Below are 22,945 nucleotides of genomic sequence, written 5' to 3' on the forward strand. Positions count from 1 at the left end.
TAAATTTAAATAAACTCAATAAAAATACTCTCTGATATCTGGTCCAAGTCTAGAAGGAATAAACTGTGCTTAGGCTACTAATACCAGGACAATCACTAGCAAACCTATGTATAGTCACAGCCCCATGGATTCTTTCTCATTCTTTTTCAGGGATAACATGGAACAATTTTGTCTTTTCTCATTTTGTCCTAATTTGTCCCCAAACAGTTTCTCTTTGGAATCTGGCCAGTGATCCTGTTTGAGCCTCTCAGGAAGCATTGATGAATCATTCCACCAAGAAAACAAGCACCTACCATAGACCTGGCAGAATAAATAAGGAAATCCTTAAAGATCTACAAGTTCAAATATGTCATGACCATCATAGCAGAGGAGTGACTTTCTGACTAATGCTGCCACCCACTCCACAAAAAGAATAAGAAGTGAGGCCTGCTGGGTGTTTAGTTCATGGCATTATCTCATTTGTCCCCTCCTCCTTTCATGCTCCAGTTTATAAAGAAACAGAGATGATATGTGTGTATGCTTCAAATGCAGAAACAATTGGGCTTTTCTTAACAGGTTAACAGTTTGTGCTGGTTTTAAGGAATTAATCTTTTTTTCTTTTTGCCAAGGGTTGCATGTGAATTATACTTTTCTTAATATTTGATTAAATAATGCAAACAGTCAGCTAAGGGCCAACAAAACCCCATATCCTGATATTTAGCTGTGAGCCAGCACTCAGCTTTGTCATATTTGATTAATATTGTATTAATCTCATGGATGGTTCTCAAAGGTAAGAAAAAAAGAGAGAGAAGAGAGAGCGAGCTAGCTGTGGGATTCTGTGTAGTTCTTCAGTGTCTGTTCCAGGGCTAGTCAGAGGATCATAAGCAAGCTCAGACCTGCCCCTGGTTCAATACTTAACCACATCCCAGGATTTATGGTGTCCGCCTATAGCCACAGCCAACCAGAATGAGTGGGTCATCTTATAATCTTTCTGAAGCTCCATGAGGACATGTATAGAATGTTGTGCCTTCAGTCAGCTCTGCTCTGATCTTTGCAGACCTTTAAGTTGTCACTGTTTCTATGGCTAGACAAATAGGACTGGTGGTCTAGACCACCCATAGTTCATCCTCCTCACATAACTTATTTGAAGTTGTCAGGGAATGTCATTACACTCCGATTTTTTAAATTATGCAGTATTTTCCAGTTCTCAGAGAGGTCATGGTTGTGCCCAGGGAAGTGTGTTGTGTTAACTAAAGCTAAAATGATCAGAATCCTATTTACACAAGGAATATTAAAATATCTGCTCCTTAATTTTCTGAAGGAAATAGATGTAAGTTTCTGTTACTTGAAACCTACAGAACCCACAAAAATTAGGGTGATAAGAAATGACAGTGAAATCTCATCGTAAGGCAGCTAGTTCTAATTTGCATTTGAATGTATAACAAATTGCATCACTTTTCACAAACATAACACCTGCCTGGAGTAAAAATCTGATTTGACCCCTCTGCTCATGTATCATTATATTTGTAGCTCTGCATCATTTAGCATTTTTATGACTTTTTTTGCTTTTTATAAATTATTGTAAAATCCAGATTGTTTTTACCACATGATGACATGACTCAAGAGCAAATCCTGAGCTAGTTTCAAAAGGAAATTTTTTTTTCTTATGCAAAGATGGTAAAACACTTTTGTCATTTTTTCCAGTATTCAGTAAGTAGCCTTTGTACAAATTTAAAACCAAAAACTATTCTGTTGTTTTTCTTCACCTACTAGCCTTAGTTTTTAACCAAGTATCCAAAGATGTCAAGCTGACATCCTTCCCTTAGCATGCCCAACAAATCATTAGGCCATTAGACTGATTCTTCCACCTGCTTTTATGATCCTTCAGGAAGAAAAACACTTGCCAAAACATTAAGAGAACTTTGGTTCTGCCTTAAGAGGGTATAAAACTAAACCATTTGAAGGCACAGCCCACAAGTACACAGCTGTACTTGATTTTGCCCTGAGATTCTGACTTCTGGTTACATTTCACCTGCAGTTACCTGGGCTATCAGCCATCATACATTTTTAAATTCATTTGTTTTCCACCATTATATTTTTATACTTTTCAGTTAGATATACTTCTGCGTAAAGAATATATATACAGTGTAGGATAAAGGTATGTCCTACATGGCAATGCTGTTAAACATGGTAAGACTGAGGTTCTGCAGAATTAAAGTCAGATTAAGGGTACAGAGAGCACACCTTATACTGAGGCCATTTAGAGCAATTTGTTTAATGAGTGGTTTAGCCATCACCACCAGTGACCACCTGTTCAATAAAATTGCCCAGCACCATAGTGGAGAGTCATCTACACCCTGAGGTGACCTGTAAGACTGGCCAATTCTTTGAAGACCCTTGTTTCTATTGGGAGAATGGAAAGCAGAAAGGGAAGCCAGGCTCTTTCCTGTTCCAAATCAGCTGTGCCTCACACAAGGCTCTCTTTTCAACAACTAAGTAACACACTCAAGACTTTGTGTCTGTGCAGCATTTTATGGAAATCACTGGTGACTTATAGGATATTATTAAATTATCTTTATTTCAATAGCTTTTTTTTTCCTATTCGGATTCTAGGTAGACATTACAGGGTTGGATTCCTCACTACCCCCTCCCACTGTCATTTGTTTTATTGGAAAACTTCATGTTAACTAGAGTGTACAAAAAGTCTGTTTTCTGCTGAGCCAATAATGATGTGTTTGCATATCACCTAATGTGAACAGTGCTCATCTGTGAACCCTACAGCAAATTATATTTTAGAAAATACTTTGTGAGGCTGGGCATGGTGGCTTATGCCTGTAATCCCAGCACTGTGGGAGGCCAAGGCTGGTAGATCACTTGAGGTCAAGAGTTCGAGACCACCCTGGCCAACATAGTGAAACCCCCGTCTCTACTAAAAATACAAAAATTAGCCGGGCGTAGTGGCGCGTGCCTGTGGTCCCAGCTACTCGAGAGGCTGAGGCAGAATTCCTTGAACCCAGGAGGCGGAGGGTACAGTAAGCTGAGATCGCACCACTGCACTCCAGTCTGGGTGACAAAGCGAGACTCCGTCTCAAAAAAAAAGAAAAGAGAAAAGAAAATACTTTATGAGGATGTAAAAGAAGCAATTTGCTTGCACATCTGAATATCCTTCTTGTGCCTCCACTCTGAAAAACTGAAAGCAATTTGACTTTGATTTTTGTTTTTTTAAAGAACAGCTAGGTGAAAGGAGGTTAAGCTGATTGGTCACTCTGCCTGCCCACTATCTACTCCCCACCGTGGTGTTTCATGAAACATCCCCACCACCTGAAGTGATCTTTTTAATCCTTGTGATAGAAAATGCATTGATAATTAACAGGAAAAACATTTGTTTTTAAATAATCTACAAATGAGAACCCAAATAGTAGTATTTAGTTTGACAGAAGTAAATCATATGGTTTAAATATAATGCAAAATTTTAGGACAGTTAATTTGGGCTTCCCTTACTCTAAGAGGGTTTTTCTTATAAGGATAAGAGGTGTGGTTCAAAGAAAATTAAGAGACAAAAACTTCGGGTACATAATGCATGAAAATCTTTAAATGCTTGCAAAAATTAAGTTCTGTTATAATACCAGCCAGTTCTGAATTAGCCAATGCCCTAAAAGCATCTAACAATTTAAGGTTATCTTATGAGTCCTATGAAAACAATTATTTGTTGCTAAATTTGAGTTTTAGCTATGAACTCCATGTTTACGTGATAAGAAATTGCTTTGGCCCTGTGGTTTATGATGTGCTGCTGGATAAGTATTTATGTAAAACTGACATTTCAAAGAGAACCTATATATAATTGGAATTTCCACCTGTGTGGCTGTTTGCAGATCTACCTCTGTCTTCCATTTTGCATCCTATCAGTGCTATAATTAGTCTGATCACTTTGTCTTGTTTTTCAGTGTCTACAATTATAGCTTATTCACTAAGTTCTAACTATTTAAAAATAATGGGCCAGGTGTGGTGGCTCATGCCTGTAATCCCAGCACTTTGGGAGGCCAAGGTGGGCGGATCACAAGGTCAGAAGATCAAGACCATCCTGGCTAACATGGTGAAAACCTGTCTCTACTAAAACTACAAAAAATTAGCAGGGCCTGGTGGCAGGCGCCTGTAGTCCCAGCTACTTGGAAGGCTGAGGCAGGAGAATGGCGTGAACCCGGGAAGTGGAGCTTGCAGTGAGCCGAGATCACACCACTGCACTCTAGCCTAGGGAACAGAGCAAGACTCCATCTCAGAAAAAAAAGACTAGAATTTGATTTAAAGTAGTTAAACCCCTTTATGACCCCTTTATGGAAGGAGCTGCAAAATGGAAAAAAAAAAAAAAAAGGAATCATGTCATCTTGACCCAGCTGACTGGAAATTTTCAATACTGTCTTTTAACTGTTGTACTCCAGCCAGCCTGGCCAACAGAGTGAGACCTTGTCTCAAAACATAATGATAATAAAATAAAAAATAAGGAAATACTTGTTAAAATATCTAACTATGTAATTGCTACATGGAGAAGCCACTGGTGGTGTTGAGGTCCTTGGGAGCATTCCACTGAATTTCACCATTTCTCCAAAATTATCAGCTCAGTCAGCTTCATATACCCAGATATGGACACTTCTACACTTGAAATTCAAACTGAAGATAAATCTCTGACTTTGGACTGTAAACTTTTGCCTTGAGTATGAAACCTTGACATTGCTGAAACAAAAGTGGAAACTGTAAGGGACAACAAGTTTCACCAAGGCAGAGTCTTCTCTGATAGGCCAGCAGAGCAGCTAAGGAGAAGACAGATCACTCAAGAACTTAAGTCGTTTGTTAGCTACAGCATTTCTGTTGCTGTGATACACATTCAGCCATTTTGGAGGAAAGCTAAGCAGTACTGACCACCCATTTTCATGTACTTTAAATAACAAATATTATTTCTCAAGGTCTTCATTTTATCATTAAATTCCACTAATTACTACCTGATTTCAAAGGCGGCTAGTGTGGAAGACTGGTCACAAGAATTTTTTTTTAAAATAGAAAACCCTAAAATCCAAATCAAGAAATTCAGTTACAGGCTGCAAGTGACCTAAAATTCCCCAACTCTAGCTCAGCAGCCATCAGTCAGTATAGCACCAGCCACAGGTCACTGTGCTCTGCATTCAGCTCCTTTTCAACCCTTACAAGACCTGCTTCATTGCTTTAACAATGTAGTGTTGATACTTGAACTGAATTTAGTCATTGGTATCTTAAATATTCACAAAATTATCATAAAGCTTCTGAAACATCTGGCAATGCCAGATCTGTAGGTCATCACTTTTAAATTGAGTTTGCAGAATTAACTCTAAAGTTGCAGCAGCCATATTTATTAGAGAAATCTTTAAGCATATACATATGGTTCCCTGTAAGCATTCATTCAGAGATCATCTGTGCCTGAAAGAAAATGATAAAAATGTGTCATAATATCAAAGGGGTCTAGATTAGGGGTTGGTAAACTACAACCCATAAGCCAAATCCAGGCTGCAGGTGTATGGCCTGCAAGGTAAAAATGGTTTTTTCATTTTATTTTATATATATATATATATATATATATATATATATAAATTTATGTAATTTATATATATATATTTATATATATTATTTATATTTTTTTATTTTTTATTTTATTTTATTTTTTTTGAGACAGAGTCTCTCTCTGTCACCCAGGCTGGAGTGCAATGTCAGGATCTCACCTCACTGCAACCTCCGCCTCCCAAGGTTCAAGCAATTCTCCTGCCTCAGCCTCCCAAGTAGCTGGGACTACAGACACATGCCACCATGCCACCATGCCTGGCTGATTTTTGTATTTTTAGTAGCGCTGGGTTGGCCAGGTTGGTCTTGAACTCCTGACCTCAAGTGATCCACCCACCTTGGCCTCCCAAAGTCCTGGGATTACAGGCGTGAGCCACTGCACCCAACTGGTTTTTATGTTTTAAAAATGTTTAAACAGAGAAAGAAGAAGAATATGCAACAGAAACTGTATGTAACCTGCAAAGCCTAAAATGTTTACTCTCTGACTGGGGAGTTTGCCTCCCCTGCTCTAGACCGTCAGCAAGTGGTACAGTGGTACAGTACAGTGGTACTGCCCAACTGCACTTCTCTGCAAGGTTATTCTAGTGTGCATTTGTCAGAATGAAAATATGTTATCCATTTAAGACATCTCATGTCTTTGTTGAATGTAATCACATGATATGTATTTAATATTTACATGACTGAATTATTTTTTCACATCAGTTTTTCTAGATTGGCAATAGCCTGTTGCAAAGTGCCTAAACCTTTGAGAAAAATTACTATGTGCAAGGTCTATGATTTACTTTTCAATATAAAGGGAATTCCATTCTATACTATAAAATCCAAAAATGCTAGTTGCCCTCAGCTTTTGAGTTGACTTCCAGAAAGTTTGACCATTTTTTCTCATGTCATATAAAATGTGCCACATGGTAGTTGTCAAGCTGTGGTAGTCATGTATACTTTTTTCTTTCTTAACTGTCTAAAAGGAAAAGTTCAAAGTCCTTTCCACAGTTAGTCTTGGCTTCTTTTGGATTTTTCTTTTTAGAGCTAAATTATTCATGCCAATGAATAAGTGAGTCTGTTCTAAGATATAGAGGCCATTATCTATTTTTGCTTAATGTACTCATGTGGCATTGTTCACCGTCATGTATTTCCATACTTTTAATATTTGAGTCAATTATCAATGTGACCAACAGATAAACTGTTCAAACTAATACAGCATTTCCTACCTTCATAGTTGTTGCAGATGTTTGTTCTAGTAGCGATTATTTAATAAACATACATTATACTGAATCTTATTAGCAACTAACTTATTTTCAGGTAATCTCAGTCTGCTTATTCACTTTTTCCATTTGATTTTCTAATGCCACAATCATTTTTCTAGAAAATAGTAGGATAATGTATTTTTTTCCAGTCTACTAAAATGGAGACTATATTTCTGCATTCATTACCTCTCATAGGTGAAAATATTAAATTAAATGATATTGTTTTAAATAAGACTACTGGTAGTGTTTCATCCCTGATTTATATTTTTTAAATCTATACATTCATATAAAGGCAGGGCTACTATGTGTAATTAGAGAGTTCACGTATTACACAAAGGCACCCAGTTGAGAGAGGAAGGAGGGTGAATGAGGGGCTGAAATCTAGCCTGTGCTCAGCCTGCCAAAGATAGGGTTGCATCTCAGAGGACACATCTTTTCCCAGTTTGCTTAAGCTGGCAGTACAGGCCAGCAGCAAGCCTCTTCATGGAAATGGCATCCAGTCATTATCCTGGGAATTCTTTGTCACTGGGCTCCTAACACTGTACTGCAGTACCTTTCTACTCCAAGCCTGAGTATGTTACAAGGTTAAAAGCTAATCATTTTTTAATTAAACATTTATATATTTAAATACACAGCATCTTCAACTTTAGGAGCTGTGAGGTAAACACATGAACCGTCCAGCTTCATACAATGAAGAGGGACAGATCAGGAACAGAAAAAATGGTCCTGCATAAGCCATGTGTGTCTGTGGTTTATAAATTTAACTGAAGTACCATCTACAAGATGTAAAACAAATTAGAATTTCCTATAACTCACCTAGTTCCTCAAACCACAGCTTTTCAAATATTAGCTTTCTTAGCCAAGCCTGCTGGAATGGGTGGTTTTAGTCATTGCTGACCATATGGTTGATTCTTCAGCTAGTGTGTGTCACTAGCTTTGTGTGTCAGGGTGGGGCAGCCTTGGCTGGATGAACAGATGGATGCTGGCAAGAGGTGAACCAGGAACCTTTACCTGACAAAACACAGACATGAGTGTGCAAAGCCATTTGGGCTGTGCTTTGTGAAGGGAATGGCTGAAAAGGAGTTTGGATGGCTTTATTTCACCCTGAACAATACACACCTGCCTAACAAAGGCATCTGTCATTTGATTTAGCAAATTCTATGAACTTACTCTGAGCTTCTCCCTAGCGCAGTTCTGGGGTGGCCTTTTCAGCTTTTTTCCTTTCTTTTGCTCTAGACTGGAATGCAGTCTACCTCAAGTGGGTCTTCTTAGGTGAGACAGAAAGCAAGACCTGTCTCACTTGATAGCGTGGCCTAATCCCAAAGTAAGGGTTGATTCTCAAAGGAAATGAGAAAGCAGAAAATGGGGGAATCCATTTATTGAGCCCTACTATGCGCCATCCATTCAATAAACTGGAAGGTCTGTTATTAGGCACTAGGAATACAGTGAAAAATAAGACACATACCTGCCCTCATGGCACTTAGTGTCTCACAAGTAATTGTGCCAATTACATTTTGGATGAGCGTCATAAGGAAGGGTATAGAGAGTTCTAGGAGGGAATACGAGGGAGCTGAAGTAGGGAAGACATCCCTGAAGACGAATATCTACACCAAGAACTGAAGGATGAGAGGTATTAAGGAAGGTAGGGGAAAGGCCGTTTATAGCAGAGGGAACCAGAGGTGAGGTTTCTGGAGAGATGGGCTGGAATGATGTCACACAGGGCTTTAAAAGCCATCTTACAAATTTGAATTTGGTTGTCCTGGTGCAGTGGCTCATGCCTGCAATCCCAACACTTTGGAAGACCAAGGTGGGAGGACTGCTTGAGACCAGGAGTTCAAGACCAGCCTGGGCAACACAACGAGACCCCATCTCTACAAAAAAAAGTTTAAGTAGACAGGTGTGGTGGCACTCACCTGTAGTTCCAGCTACTCAGGAGGCTGAGGTGGGAGGATCGCTTGAACCCAGGAGTTCCAGGCTGCAATGAGCTAAAATCAACTGCACTCCAGCCTGGACAACAGAGACATCATCTTTGAAAGAAAAAAAAGAATTTGAATTTGAAAGCCCTGGAAAAGATGGAGGATGGATTAAAGGGAGCCAGTATGGATGTAGGGATACCAGATAGAGGAAGAACGGTAGATAGTGGCAGTGGAGACAGGAACTCCAGTATATCAGAGGTACGTGGGAAGAAGATTTAGGGAATTATAGAGTACACTTGGGATTTGCAGAGTTTGTAGATTGTGTCAGACATCCTGGCAGAGAGCTTAAAGATAATAAATGTGGATCTGGAGCTCAGCTGAGAGATCTGAGCTGAAGGTGTAAATTTAAGAATGATGGGTCCTGGCACGGTGGCTCACACCTGTAATCCCAGCACTTTGGGAGGCCAAGGTGGGTGGATCACGAGGTCAGGAGTTCGAGACCAGCCTGACCAACATGGTAAAACCCCGTCTCTACTTAAAAAAATACAAAAGTTAACCAGGCATGGTGGTGTGTGCCTGTAATCCCAGCTACTTGGGAGGCTGAGGAAGGAGAATCGCTTGAACCCCAGAGGTGGAGGTTGCAGTGAGCTGAGATCGTGCCACTGTACTCCAGCTTGGGCAACAGAGCAAGGCTCTGTCTAAAAAAAAAAAAAAAAAAAAAGAATCATGGACATACATATTAATTGAAATGGAAGTGGATGAGATCATGGAAGAAAAGAGGGTCTCAGACTGAGTCCTAGAAACCAAACCATTTAAGGATTAGGTAGAGGAATTTTTGAAGAAAAGAGCATCTCAAACCAAAGAGAATCACCAGTCACTTGGAAAGGAAGCCTGGGTGAGGGCCTGGGTTCTAGTTCCTCAAAGTCTGGATGTCTGTGGCTGGGCTGGAGACACAGTGGCTGTCAGCAGAGATAGCTACATGGCTGAGGGGTAGAAGGCAATAACCCTGACATGACACTGCACTGAAACAGCAGGCTCCAAGCTGGAGCCCACTGGCATTAATCCTGAGAGGGTACTTACTGTTAGAAAAGTTATCTTCTTTTGGGGCGTCTGAAGACCTAGCTTAGGATCCTGGTCCTCCACTGAAAAGCTGTGTGGTTGTGGCCAAGTCACAACTAAATTTTGGGTTCTACATCTGTGAAATGTAGAATTGTCTTAGGGATTAGCACCATGGTGTAGCATGAATCTAATCGTAACAGTTTCTGAATGGTATCTTTCCTATGAGATTGCCTGGTCTGGGCCTGTAGGGGTACCTCAAAACTGGACAAACGAGAGGAGTCAACCCCTCTTCCCTCTCTCACTGACCAGTGCAACCTGGCACAAGGGACTATCCGGCCTTCTCCCCTTCCTGGTCATCAGGTGCTGGCCTGTGCCCACAGAACCTGTTTGCCTTCAAGGTGGAGACGGGTTTTTCTGCATTATCCCGCCCCAGTTTTTCAGCCTAGGGTGTGGCAGAACATGCACTGGACTGAGACTTTTTCTGCTAGATTAAAACACCCACCTATGGTAAAGGGGAAGGCTGAAAAGGCGTCATAAATGCATTAATTCCGTCTCTGAACAGTACACACCTTTCCGAAGCCATGCTTGGCGCTCACACTACACACATCTAAGTTCCTCCCTGGCCATTCCAGAAACCCTCTGGAGAGGTCAGAGCTGTTTGTCTTAAAGTCTGTTCATTTTATTCCAATAACCTTACCCCCATTTAACTTTCTCCCCACTTCAAATCATTCCCAAATTTCCTGAAAGATGTATCTGCCAAGGAGAAAAGATTAGTTTTTAGGGGGCTTGAAGAAAACAACAAAATTCATTTAGTCATTCAGTCAACCTGCTCTGGACTCCATGAGTGGGGCACAGATTGGGAGGAAATTGGTCATGTCCCTCCCTGGGGCTGCTCTCTTGCCCTCATTTGTTCTCAGATTGAATTAGTACTCCCAGCTCCTTTTAGTCCTTCACCCACCATGAAGTTGCCTGTGAGTCTTAGGGCTTTCCTAATCCTCTAGATATATCTTACTATCCCCATCGGAAACCTACACTCAGTCCCTCCCCTTCTCTCTCTCTTCCTCCCACCTCCTTCCCCCTTCAGACTTCTCATCCAGCCACCTCCCCCATGTAAATTAGTAAGAGGGACAAGGAGTCCGAGAGGTGAGAGGTGAACATTCTCACAGAATGTCCACTAAGTCACTAAGCTATGAGGATGCTGTTTGGAATGAAACTATTCACATTTCTCTATCACCGTTAAGGTAGCTACTGTCTCCAGCAGCCATCAGCTAAGTGAATAGAGAAACACAAAGAGTTTCATTGGAAACAGCTGTAGTAGTTGGCAGGACTGTGGTTGCGGCTGGGACACAATCCCAAAGTCTGCTGTGAATGGCTAACTTTTTGTATCACACAGCCGGGGGTCTGGGCAGCACCCTGCTTGCTGCCGCTCCATCACGCTGCTCTGCCATCTGCTTCCTGCTGCTGTCGGTGCTGTCTTGGAGAATCACCTGAAACCGCAGTGGCTACAGACAACCTCTGAACCGCTGGAGTCCCCTGCAGCCGTCACAGGGCAAGGAAGGTGTGTTTCCCTTCCACCTCAGCCTCCCTTCCTGAGATTACGAGGATCCTAAACAGTGGGCTACTTTTGGGGGTGTGTTGCCCCTTGAGCTAGGCATGCTGTCCCCATGTCCTGGGGTCTCAGTAGTGGTCAGGACTCTATTGGCTATAAATGATGAAGTCCTCATGTCCAGCCAGAGTGAGGCGGCCGGGACAGTGCAGCTCTACCTCCATCTCACTACTGAGAGACAAGGGCTGTCATGCTCTAGGAGAGCAGCATTCCTCCTGAGTAACAGTCAGAAAGGGGTGATCTGACACTCGGCTCTCTTTGTCAGTAAGTGGAGACGGGGAAAGGATCTAACTGCCTAGCCCTAGCCGCTTGGGGGAGTCACTTCACCGGAGTCCCATAGCGTCTCCCAAAAGTCAGGGCTGCTGAGGCCAGTGCCTCCTTTGCTGCATTCTTTGCTGTGGTGGCTCCTGGTCCCCACCCCAACCCCTCATATGTCAATTAGGGCACCCTGGAAAGGGAAGTAGCTGCCTGTGAATCCAGTATGCTGGAGGTCACTCCCAAAGTTTTTCCAGTAACAATTTGTAAGGTCAAAACAATAGAGGGCTGCTTGATACCACCAAGAGTTTGTCAGGCAAACACTGAAAGAGAGAGAGAGAGAGATCTTCCTATTTAGTTACCTAGAAATGCTAGCCATTCTACAATTTTTACTGAAAAAGATAAAAAATGAACTGGTTATTTGGCAGTGGGGGCCATCCCAGAGAGTACCTTCCTAGGGACACTGAGTCCCTTTCCTCCCCCTGCTTCTCCTCTTATCAACTAGAGGCTGAAATTAACACCCACAGCTTCTGCTGGCTAAAAGCCTTAAAAACAACAACAAAAATCAAACAAGAGAAACTAATGCTTTAGGCAGCTACAACTCCAACTTTATTTATTTATTTATTTATTTATTTATTTATTTATTTATTTATTTATTTATTTATTTATTTATTTAGCTCTGTTGCCCAGGCTGGAGTGCGGTGGTGCTACCGCAGCTCCTTACAGCCTCAATCTCCCAGGCTCAGGCAACCCTCCCACCTCAGCTTCCCAAATAGCTGGGACTACAGGTGTGCACCACAACACCTGACTGATTTTTTTTTTTTTTTTTTTTTTTGTAGAGAGGAGGTTTCACTATGTTGCCCAGGCTAGTTGCAAATTACTGGGCTCAAGCAATTCACCCACTTGAGCTTCCCAAAGTGCTGGGATTACAGATGTGACCCACTATGCCCAGCCTAGAACTTTAAACTTTAGGTACTGAGCAAACACCAAGTCTTGGAAACATAATGCTAGCCTTAGATTACTTATTGATTTATGAACAAACCCCTAGATACAGAGAAAAATAAAAGGTATGTATAAATTATATAAATTACATATATGAATAAATGTACATAATTTATACTATATATAATGTATATAAATAAATTATATACATATTTTAATATAAATATAATAAATAGGCTGGGTGTGGTGGCTCACGCCTGTAATCCCAACACTTTGGGAGGCTGAGGTGGGTGGATCACCCGAGGTTATGAGTTTCAGACTGGCCTGGCCAACATGATGAAACCCCATCTCTGCTAAAAATACAAAAAAATTAGCGGGCGTGGTGGTGCACACCTGTAATTCCAGCTACTTAGGAGGCTGAGGCAGGAGAATGGCTTGAACCCAGGAGGCGGAAGTTGCAGTGAGCTGAGATCAAGCCACTGCACTCCAGCCTGGGTGACAAAGCAAGACTCTGTCTCAAATAAATAAATAAATATATACACACATATATATGGCAAGTTGTGTATATGCTATATTTTCCATAACTTGATTTAATTGGAAATTCAAGATTCCTAATTTATATACTAAAAATTTATATAACAAAAAGATTAAAAACAGCACTTATTGGTTTTTGTGCCTCTACAACATAGTTTCTAACTTAACATTTGTGAAAATGCCCTAATTGTCAAAAATTCATGAACTTAATACTGGGGCTCAAGTTATACCTCGGGATCCCACTAATTTAAACACTCTGACCCTATAATCTGAGGGTAACGACATATAAAAATTTTTAAATGAGTATGCCTCAATTTAAGTGTAGCCTTGCCTAAATTTCCCATGCTCACATACCCACTGCTATAAAATGTCTTCCATTAGACATATTTGCTTTGACAAAGTAAATAATAAATTAGATTGGGCATGGTGGCTCATGCCTGTAATCCCAGTGCTTAGGGAGACCAAGGCAGGAATATCTCTTGAGCCCAGGAGTTCAAGATCAACCTGGGCAAAATGGCAAAACCCCATCTCAACAAAAAATACAAAAAGTAACCATGTGTGATGGTGTGTGCCTACTCAGGAGGCTAAGATGGGAGGATCACCTGAGCCCAGGAGGCACAGGTTGCAGTGAGCTGTGATAGTGCCCCTGCACTCCAGCCTGGGAGACAGAGTAAGACCCTGTTTCAATATTAATAGTTATAATAAATTAAAATTAAAGTGCCTCTTTGTCATTTGCAAATTGGCTTGATAAAATGGGACCCCATGAGCCCCCATTTTATAGTTAATATGGCCCAATATAAGTTAAAGCAAGCTGTTCAGGGATTAAAACTCATTATAAAAAAACCTTATTTTTTAAAAGGGTGATTATCCCCTACTACTTCTCCATTTAGCAGCCCAATTTTGCCTATGCTCAAATCTAGAAATACATATATTTTTATGTATATACATTTTAATATATTTATATTTTTAAATATATGTATATTTTAATATATAAAATGTAATATATAAAAATATAATATAGATTTTATCTCTGTTTTACATATATAAATGTTTATATATGGTAGCCTGTGATGGATCACTACAACTTAACATTGTGGTCCCATCCATTAGGGCCCCATACCTAATATTAAAATTAAACTGATTTTATTCAATCAACAACTAATAAATACTTTACTCTTACAGATGTGGCCGACCTGTTATGTTCTGTGCCTATTTCCACAGCCCTTCAGGCAGTTTGCCTCTGCCTCTGAAGGCACACTATACACTTTTCTGGGCAACTCACAGGGGGCCTCTACATGAGGTCCATCATCACACACTGTCTTTACAGACAAGATGCACCTTCTCCAGGAGCACAGGTACAATACTGCACTGAGAACATCCTCCTCCAAGGAGATTCATTTGACCCACACTCTAAGGACATTTGAGCTTAAAGAGGAAGCAGGCAGTCACCGGTGGCTAAGGAAGCCTGTAGCTGCCCTCCCCCTCTTCACCCTACCCCTAAGGAGGAGGGGTGATGTCATGGATTGGTCAGATTCAAGAGGACTGAACGAAGCCACAGGCCTGGGGTGGAACCTCAGTGTGTGAAATAAAGGGGTTAAAGGCTAAGTCTCAGGCTGGGGATGGCTCCTGTCTATTTCTTCTCTCTCCAATACTACAGGTAAGATGGGGGCCTGGGCTTCTTCCTATTGGGAAGGAGGTGCATTTTTCCTTCTTTGCATTCCCCTCTCATCAGAGTGCCAAGCAAGAAACGGGGGAGGCCAAGGGGAAAGGAATGAGGACAGAATTGCCCCTATTGCACAGGTCCAGTGCAGACCCCAGGGCTCAGGGCTTCATGCTGAGGGTTGGGGCCAAGGCCCTAATAGCTAATAAAACGTTTCTTTGCCTTTCTTGCTATACTATATTCTGCTATACTAATATTCCTCCAGGAATGTCCTGGGATAGTAGGGGGTGGGTGGGTGGCCCAGGAATCTATGTTCCAGCCATCGATCTCTCAGCATCAAACCAGAGGAGGAAATAACCAAAGTAATTCCTGGGAAAACAAGGGGGGCAATTCCTGGCTGGGTGAGATGGCTCACGCCTGTAATCCCAGCACTTTGGGAGGCCATGGCGAGTGGATCACCTTAGGTCAGGAGTTCGAGACCTGTCTGGCCAACACGGTAAAACCCCATCTCTACTAAAAATATAAAAATTAGCTGGGCGTGGTGGTGGACACCTGTAATGCCAGCTACTTGGGAGGCTGAGGCAGGAGAATCACTTGAACCCGGGAGCCTGAGGTTGCAGTGAGCCGAGAAAAAGAAAAAGAAGGGGGAATTCTAGGCAGAGTGAATAGTATTGCAAAGGCAGGATGTGTTAATATGTGTGGAGCAATAAACAGAGTGAGAACTGCCTGCAATTAGAAGATCACAACGGAACTTTATAAAGTTTATAAAGAGGAACTTTATACCACACTGTGTGAGAAGGCTAGACTTCATCCATAAAAAGATGGTCTCCTGTGTTAGCCAACTGCTAATGTTATTCCGGTGCTTACTACATGCCAGGCTCTGAATGCCTTACATGAATTAACTCATAATTCTGAGACACTGAGATAAAGGAGTTGTCCAAAGTCTCACCAACAAGGAACCTGAGGTTCAAAGGGGTGGAGTAAGTGGCAGATCTGTCCTCTTTACCAAATTTGCTACTCGACAGCTGTGACATCAACAAGGAGACAGGTTCTGTTGACCTGGACTTACCATAAGGTGACCTGGAGGAGGTGGTATTTTTTTTTTTTTTTTTTTTTTTTGAGACGGAGTCTCGCTCTGTGGCCCGGGCTGGAGTGCAGTGGCCAGATCTCAGCTCACTGCAAGCTCCCCATCCCGGGTTCACGCCATTCTCCTGCCTCAGCCTCCCGAGTAGCTGGGACTACAGGCGCCCGCCACCTCGCCTGGCTAGTTTTTTGTATTTTTTAGTAGAGACGGGGTTTCACCATATTAGCCAGGATGGTCTCGATCTCCTGACCTCGTGATCCGCCTGCCTCGGCCTCCCAAAGTGCTGGGATTACAGGCGTGAGCCACCGCGCCCGGCAGGAGGTGGTATTTGAGCTGAGTCCTGAGAGACAAGGGATCAGGGCCAGCAGAGGCTGGGAAAGTTTAAGGTGCATGGGCTCCAGCATGCCTGAAGATTGCTTTGAGAAACGAAGGGATCCAGCAAAAAGAATCACAGAGAGAAATGTCCAACACTTCACAGCAAGTCAAAGCCCTCGGGCTGCACAGTGTGGCATCCAAGAACAGAGCTGAGCGAGCCAGCACCACCCTCGGGAACAGCGCCTGGCCCAACACCTTTTCCTTTACATCAGAAGTTGGCTGTGATCCAAGATCTTCTATCCGTTTTATCAGAGTAAATGCAAATTTCTTTGAAACAAGATTTATTGTTACATTAAGAAGGAGATTATTTTTCTTTCCAGAAATGATGGGGGATGCTTACTTTTTTTAACTAGCATTTGTGTAGCACTTTAACATAAACAGAATTCTTTCCTCATTTCATTGAAAAATGAGTGTTAACTTTCTCAGTTTTTCAAATGAGGACACTGAAACCTAGGAGATTAACTCAGGAAAGAAACTGGGGCTCAAAGCCAGTTATTCAGACTCCAAATTCTGTTTTCATTCATTTTTTTATTCTTTCATTCATTGAAAAAAAAAACACTGTATTTTTCCTGTGCCAGGCACAGGACTATGCAGTGAGTAGATAGTTGAAGGTAAAAGAGACATAGCTTATCTTACAGACCCTCTTCTCACAGTGCCTCTAACACAGAAGCAGGAAGAAATAAAGAGCGATATACTATATAATACTCTGGTATTTCTAATCAGCACTCGGTGATTACATCCACACCTTTGCAAGGTTCTCACACTTGCATTTGTAGTTAACTGCTCCATTGTTTCACTGAATGCCTGCTTTGTGCCCACTCTGGGCTTGACATTATGTACAGACTGTAATACACAAGCAGCAGGGTTCAATCCGATAACACCTATGTGCAAACTACCTGGAAGTATTTATTGAGCACATACTCTTGGAAAAGCAGTCTTTGAGCAAATATTTATCAGTACCTTGATAATCCTAACAAATAACATTTACTGAATACTATGTGCCAAGGACCATAGTAAATTCTTTATACACATTATCATTTGGTCTTCACAGTAACTCTTCAGAGGCAGGTATTTGAGAGCTTAAGTCCCAACATGCTCAAAATCATGACACTAGAAAGCAGTGGCAGTGGAATTTGAATCCAGGCAGCCAGCATTTCCTACTACTCGGCCGTCCTAACCTCCTACCCTATGGAGGGCGCTGGTGATACAACAGTGAACACCGCTGCGATCCCTATCCTTAGAATGCTTACAGCCTAGGAAGGAAGATAACCTTTACACAAATCATATGCTGAGAACATCTAACAGGGTACCTGGTCTCCTCTGAGCTTCATTCAAGCTTCCCCAAGAATATGCCTTGTCAAGCGGACCCAGAGGCTGAGTTCTTAAGCAGACGGAGGGAGGGAGAAGTCAATCTATGAAGGGGAACAGCACAAGGAAAAGCTCTGAGGTAGGAAGAGGTCTGGCAGTCTGAGGCTCTCACTGGGCTGAGGAAAAGGCCAGGTGGATCACAGGGAAGCTAAGGAAAAGAGCATGAGGAGTGGCACATAAATCTACATAATTCAAAGGCGGGGGAGAGGTCGGCCGAGAACAAGACAGCGTGTAGAGACGCCAGGCAGGACGCTACTTCATGAGAGGCGGGGATGTTAGTTTGGATCAGCCTGTTGATAGAGAGAATGGAAGCATGTTGATGAAAATTGCAGAAGAGAGAATCGTCAGGGCTTGGGTGGGGAAATGAGGGGAAGGAGGGAGTCAAGCAAGGTTTTTGGCTTGAACAACCCAGTGGATGGCAGCACTCCGGGACAACTTGGGGGAGGAAGATGAGAGTTCAAGTCGCATCCAAGATGGCTGTGGACAGCCATACGGAGCTGTTAAGTCAGGGCGCTGGATGGATGTGTGGCTCTGAAGCTCGGAGGTCCTAACAGTGAAGGAGATCATCTTGGACAAAGGTGAAATGAGTGTCTAAGACAGAGCCCTAGAGGCGTTCCACTATTAAAGGTTATTATTAGAGAGGTCAGGTGCGGTGGCTCACACCTGTAATCCCAGCACTTTGGGAAGCCAAGGCAGGAGGATCACTCGAGTCCAAGAGTTTGAGAGCAGCCTGGACAACATGGCAAGACTCTGTTTCTACAACAAATAGAAAAAATTAGCCAAGCACTGTGGCACATGCCTGTGCTCCCAGCAATTTGGGAGGCTGAGGTGGGAGGATCACCTGAGCCTGGGAAGTGCAGGCTGCAGTGAGCCACGATCACACCACTGCATTCCAGCCTGGATTACCCAGTGAGACCCTGACTCAAAAAAAAAAAAAAGAAGAAGAAGAAAGGAAGAAATAGGAAGAAGAAGAAGAAGTGGAGGTGGAGGAGGGGGAGGAGGGGGAGGAGGTTGTTATTAGAGAGGGGGAACTGAGTAAAGGGAACTGAGAAACATGGTCAAAAAGAAAGGAGGAAAGGCAGGAGAGTGTGGAGTCTGTTTTAAGGAGGGAGTGGGAGCAGGGCACAGTGGCTCATGCCTGTAATCCCAGCACTTTGGGGGGCTGAGGGGGGAGGATCACTTGAACCCAGGAGGTCAAGACCAGATGGGGCAATATAGTGGGAACCTATCTCCACACACACACACACACACACACACACACACACAATTACCCAGCTGTAGTGGCGCGCTCCTGTAGAGCGCCTCAACTACTCCAAAAGCTGAAGTGGGAGGACTGCTTAAGCCTAGGTGGTCAAGGTTGCAGTGAGTCATAATGGTGTCACTGCACTCCAGCCTGAGTGACACAGCAAGACCCTGTCTCAAATAAATAAATAAATAGCCAATGGTCTGAGATGCAGAACCTGATGTGACTGAATTTTTAGCAGGGCACAGTTAAATACGAGAAAGATTGTTCTGACCTGGGATTCATCCTGGGGGTCTTCATGAAGGCCAGACCTGAGGTGCACCTAGGCACGCTACATACAGGAGAGGGCCTGAGAGTGAATGTTTGGGAACAGCAAATAATACCAGCAGGTAGAATGAGGAGGAAGAGCTAGAGGATGCCGTGGAGGTCATCTCACCCATGAGGTCATATCACCTGTGTCACCCAGTCACTGGCCACTTCATGCTCATTTCATGCTCACAACAGCCCTGCAGTAGGAATTCACTAACCCTGTGTCACAGATGAGAACACTCAGACCCAGCCATCGGAATTGACTATTCAGACGGTGCAGATGGAAGTGGGGAAGGCAGAATTTGGCTCTGGGTCTGAGTCCAGTGCTATCACCTTATGCTTCCTTGACTCGGGTGGCAACGAAGGGAAGAGATTAGAGAGGATTCGGGCTGGACAGAGGTGGACAAGAGGCAATAAGTGAGAGGGAGGTAGGGTGCAGAATCAACAAGATGCAGAGAGCAGGTAGCAGCTGAGAAGGACAAGGCAGAAGGCTGGGGCTTCTGGCTGGAGTAGTCTGGTGAACGGAGGTGGGAACAGCAGGGTATGGGTTCAGGGGAAGAATGGAGACTCAGACGATGAGTCCACTGGGCCTACCTGACGGGTTGTGGTGCGGTGTTGTCAGGAGGCAAAGAGAGACATAGATCTGAAGGTTAGAGGAACGGTCCGGAGTGTGGGAGACCAGAGACCATCAGCGTAATCTTGGATTTTGGTTCCTTTTTACCACTTAACAGCAGAGTTGAGAAGGGGCTAGAGCTGGGTTCTGGGAGAGAAGTGACGGGGCACGGGTGGCGTCCCGCCGGTGTCAAAGACGACTTCCGGCTCACCTCTGACTCCGTTTACCCCACAGATGGCTTTTCCCTGCCGCAGGTCCCTGACTCCCAAGACTCTGGCCTGCCTCCTGGTGGGCGTGAGTTTCTTGGCACTGCAGCAGTGGTTCCTCCAGGCTCCAAGGTCCCCGCAGGAGAAGAGGTCCCTGCTGGAGGAGAGGTCCCAGCAGGAGGAGACGCCAGAGGGTCCCACCGACGCTCCCTCGGCGCTCACCCCCGGGCCCCCGTGCGTGGCCAACGCCTCGGCGAACGCCACGGCCAACTTCGAGCAGCTGCCCGCGCGCATCCAGGACTTCCTACGGTACCGCCACTGCCGCCACTTCCCGCTGCTTTGGGACGCACCGGCCAAGTGCGCCAGCCGCCGCGGTGTCTTTCTGCTCCTGGCTGTGAAGTCGGCGCCTGCGCACTACGAGCGACGCGAGCTCATCCGGCGCACTTGGGGGCAGGAGCGCAGCTACGGCGAGTGGCCAGTGCGCCGCCTCTTCCTACTGGGCACCCCCGGTCCCGAGGACGAGGCGCGCGCCGAGCGGCTGGCGGAGCTGGTGGCGCTGGAGGCGCGCGAGCACGGCGACGTGCTGCAGTGGTCCTTCGCGGACACCTTCCTCAACCTCACGCTCAAGCACCTGCACCTGCTCGACTGGCTGGCTGCGCGCTGTCCGCACGCGCGCTTCCTGCTCAGTGGCGACGACGACGTGTTCGTGCACACCGCCAACGTAGTCCGCTTCCTGCAGGCGCAGCCACCGGGCCGCCACCTGTTCACCGGCCAGCTCATGGACGGCTCCGTGCCCATCCGCGACAGCCGGAGCAAGTACTTCGTGCCCCCGCAGCTCTTCCCCGGGTCCGCTTACCCGGTATATTGCAGCGGCGGCGGCTTCCTCCTGTCCAGCCTCACGGTCCGGGCCCTGCGCGCGGCCGCCCTCCACACCCCGCTCTTCCCTATCGACGACGCCTACATGGGCATGTGTCTGGAGCGCGCCGGCCTGGCGCCCAGCGGCCACGAGGGCATCCGGCCCTTCGGCGTGCAGCTGCCTGGCGCGCAGCAGTCCTCCTTCGACCCCTGCATGTACCGCGAGCTGCTGCTGGTGCACCGCTTCGCGCCATATGAGATGCTGCTCATGTGGAAGGCGCTGCACAGCCCCACGCTCAGCTGTGAGCGGGGACACCGGGTCTCCTGAGGCCGGGTGGATGGCTTCAGCTCCGGGCCTCCACCCGTGACAGTGTCCATGCTGAGAAGGCAGCTTTCCTGCCGTGAGTACCATACGTCCTGCCCAGCTCTGTGCACCTGAACCCCAGCTGCGCACTGAAATCAGCTGGGGTGGGGGGTGTGGGAAATGCCTACATCCTGGCTCCATCTCCCGAAGTTTCTATTTGATTAGTCTGGGGTGGCCCCAGACATGTTAAGGATTTTTAAAGTTCCTTAAAAACTTTAAGGTGATGCAAATGTGCGGTTAGGCCTGAGGACCGCTCGACTAGACTGTCCATCCTCGCAAACCCAACTCCACTGCCCTCTCTGCAAGCCTTACCCAGGCACCTCGCTCCCACACCTGGTCCTCGTGAGCAGTGAAGCAAGGGAGACCTGGGAGCATGGGAGCCAGGATCAGCGTCCCCTGCCTTGTGCATACAAATGTCAGTTGCCATTTCCACTGTTTCCCCTACAAGTGAGTGGAGCTGGGCTGACAGTGGTCAGGAGGATCCCGCTTCCCCCTCCCGCCAGAAGTCAGCCAACATGCAACTGAGGCGCATGTGGCGGCCTTCCTCCCACCACTGCCCCAGTACAATCGTGAGATAGAAATCCTCACCGTGCAAAGTGGAAACCAGAGGCCTGGTCAGACAGTGACTAATCCAGGGCCATGGCATTCCCAGACAGCACACCATTGTGGTCCCCTCCACACTCACCCCAACCAAAGCTAATGGCCTGGTTGGGTACTGCCCGCCAATACTCACCCCCACGGGTCAGAAACAGGCTCCTTGCCAGGGTCTGGAACTCAGGGTCAGTGGGCCTTGGACAACCCAGCAGGGAGTTCTGGGGAGTCCGAAGTAGAGAAACGCTGATGGGAACATGGAGACCATTGTTGGGGAATCTGTGGAGGCAGGTGTGTAGAATTGTGTTGGGGAGGTGGGGGATCTAAGACTGAGATGAACAGTGGTTAAGAGTGTGGGGCCAGGCGAGAAGGCTCACACCTGTAATCCTAGCACTTTGGGAGGCCGAGGCGGGCAGATCACGAGGTCAAGAGTTCGAAAGCAGCCTGGCCAATATGGTGAAACCCCGTCTCTACTAAGAATACAAAAATTAGCTGGCCGTAGTGGCTCATGCCTGTAATCTCAGCTATTTGGGAGGCTGAGCCAAGAGAATTGCTTGAACCTGGGAGGCAGAGGTTGCAGTGAGCCAAGATCGTGCCACTGCACTCTAGCCTAGGCGACAGAGCAAGACTCCATCTCAAAAAAAGAGAGAGAGAGAGTTTGCAGGGGTGAGTGGGAACTTGGTGCCTGGGACTCTGAGAACCTGGCTGCGGTCCTGACCTCCAGCAGCTGCCAGTCATCTTGGCAACATAGAAAATCAAGGAAATGGCCTAAGGGCAGGCAGAAGTGTGTCAGCAATGTCCCAACTATGTAAGATGGACACAAGAGACTCACCTTGGGAGGAAAGAGCCTGGGCAGAAAGTCAGGAGACTGGCCAAAGGTCCTTCCCTGCCTTCAAGACAAAGACCAGACTCCTCAGTCCTGCATTTCAGGCTCCTGCCAGCCAGGTGCTACTCACTGTCCCCTCCCTCCCACTGTTGGCCTCCATCCAGCTGGCAGTGCCTGCGCTTTGTCCAGCTCTCTCCTGCCTCTGCATTTTGCACAAACTCTGACCTGGTTACCAAAATGTCCTCCAATCACCACCATCCTGATGTCTCTTGCACCAGTTAGGATGCCCGTAGGGGAAGCTGCCAGCTGCCCACCTGAGTCGGCTGCCCCCTT

At 45.2% G+C, this 22,945-nt stretch overlaps 2 protein-coding genes across 3 annotated transcripts in view; both read left to right on the plus strand.

Annotated features, from left to right (window-relative positions):
• ACER3 (alkaline ceramidase 3) overlaps nt 1-1,726 on the plus strand; it is a 152,392-nt gene extending 150,666 nt beyond the window's left edge. For both annotated transcript variants that reach the window (XM_023209344.1, XM_023209345.1), the window contains one exon: nt 208-1,726. In XM_023209344.1, the coding sequence (XP_023065112.1) occupies nt 208-261 (54 nt within the window). In that variant the 3' untranslated portion in view covers nt 262-1,726. The remainder of the gene's footprint in view (nt 1-207) is intronic.
• A 12,954-nt stretch (nt 1,727-14,680) lies between these two features.
• B3GNT6 (UDP-GlcNAc:betaGal beta-1,3-N-acetylglucosaminyltransferase 6) lies at nt 14,681-22,430 on the plus strand. Its single transcript, XM_023209342.2, has 2 exons — nt 14,681-14,775; nt 20,005-22,430. Exon 2 carries the CDS (start codon nt 20,005-20,007, stop codon nt 21,157-21,159), a length of 1,155 nt encoding a protein of 384 aa, XP_023065110.1. The 5' UTR covers nt 14,681-14,775; the 3' UTR covers nt 21,160-22,430.
• The last annotated feature ends 515 nt before the right edge of the window (nt 22,431-22,945 follow it).

This window comes from Piliocolobus tephrosceles, chromosome 13, assembly GCF_002776525.5.
Source record: "Piliocolobus tephrosceles isolate RC106 chromosome 13, ASM277652v3, whole genome shotgun sequence".
NCBI lineage: Eukaryota > Metazoa > Chordata > Mammalia > Primates > Cercopithecidae > Piliocolobus > Piliocolobus tephrosceles.

Coding starts and splice junctions, on each gene's coding strand:
- B3GNT6 (XM_023209342.2), top strand. CDS start 20,005: ATGGCTTTTCCCTGCCGCAGGTCCCTGACTCCCAAGACTCTGGCCTGC.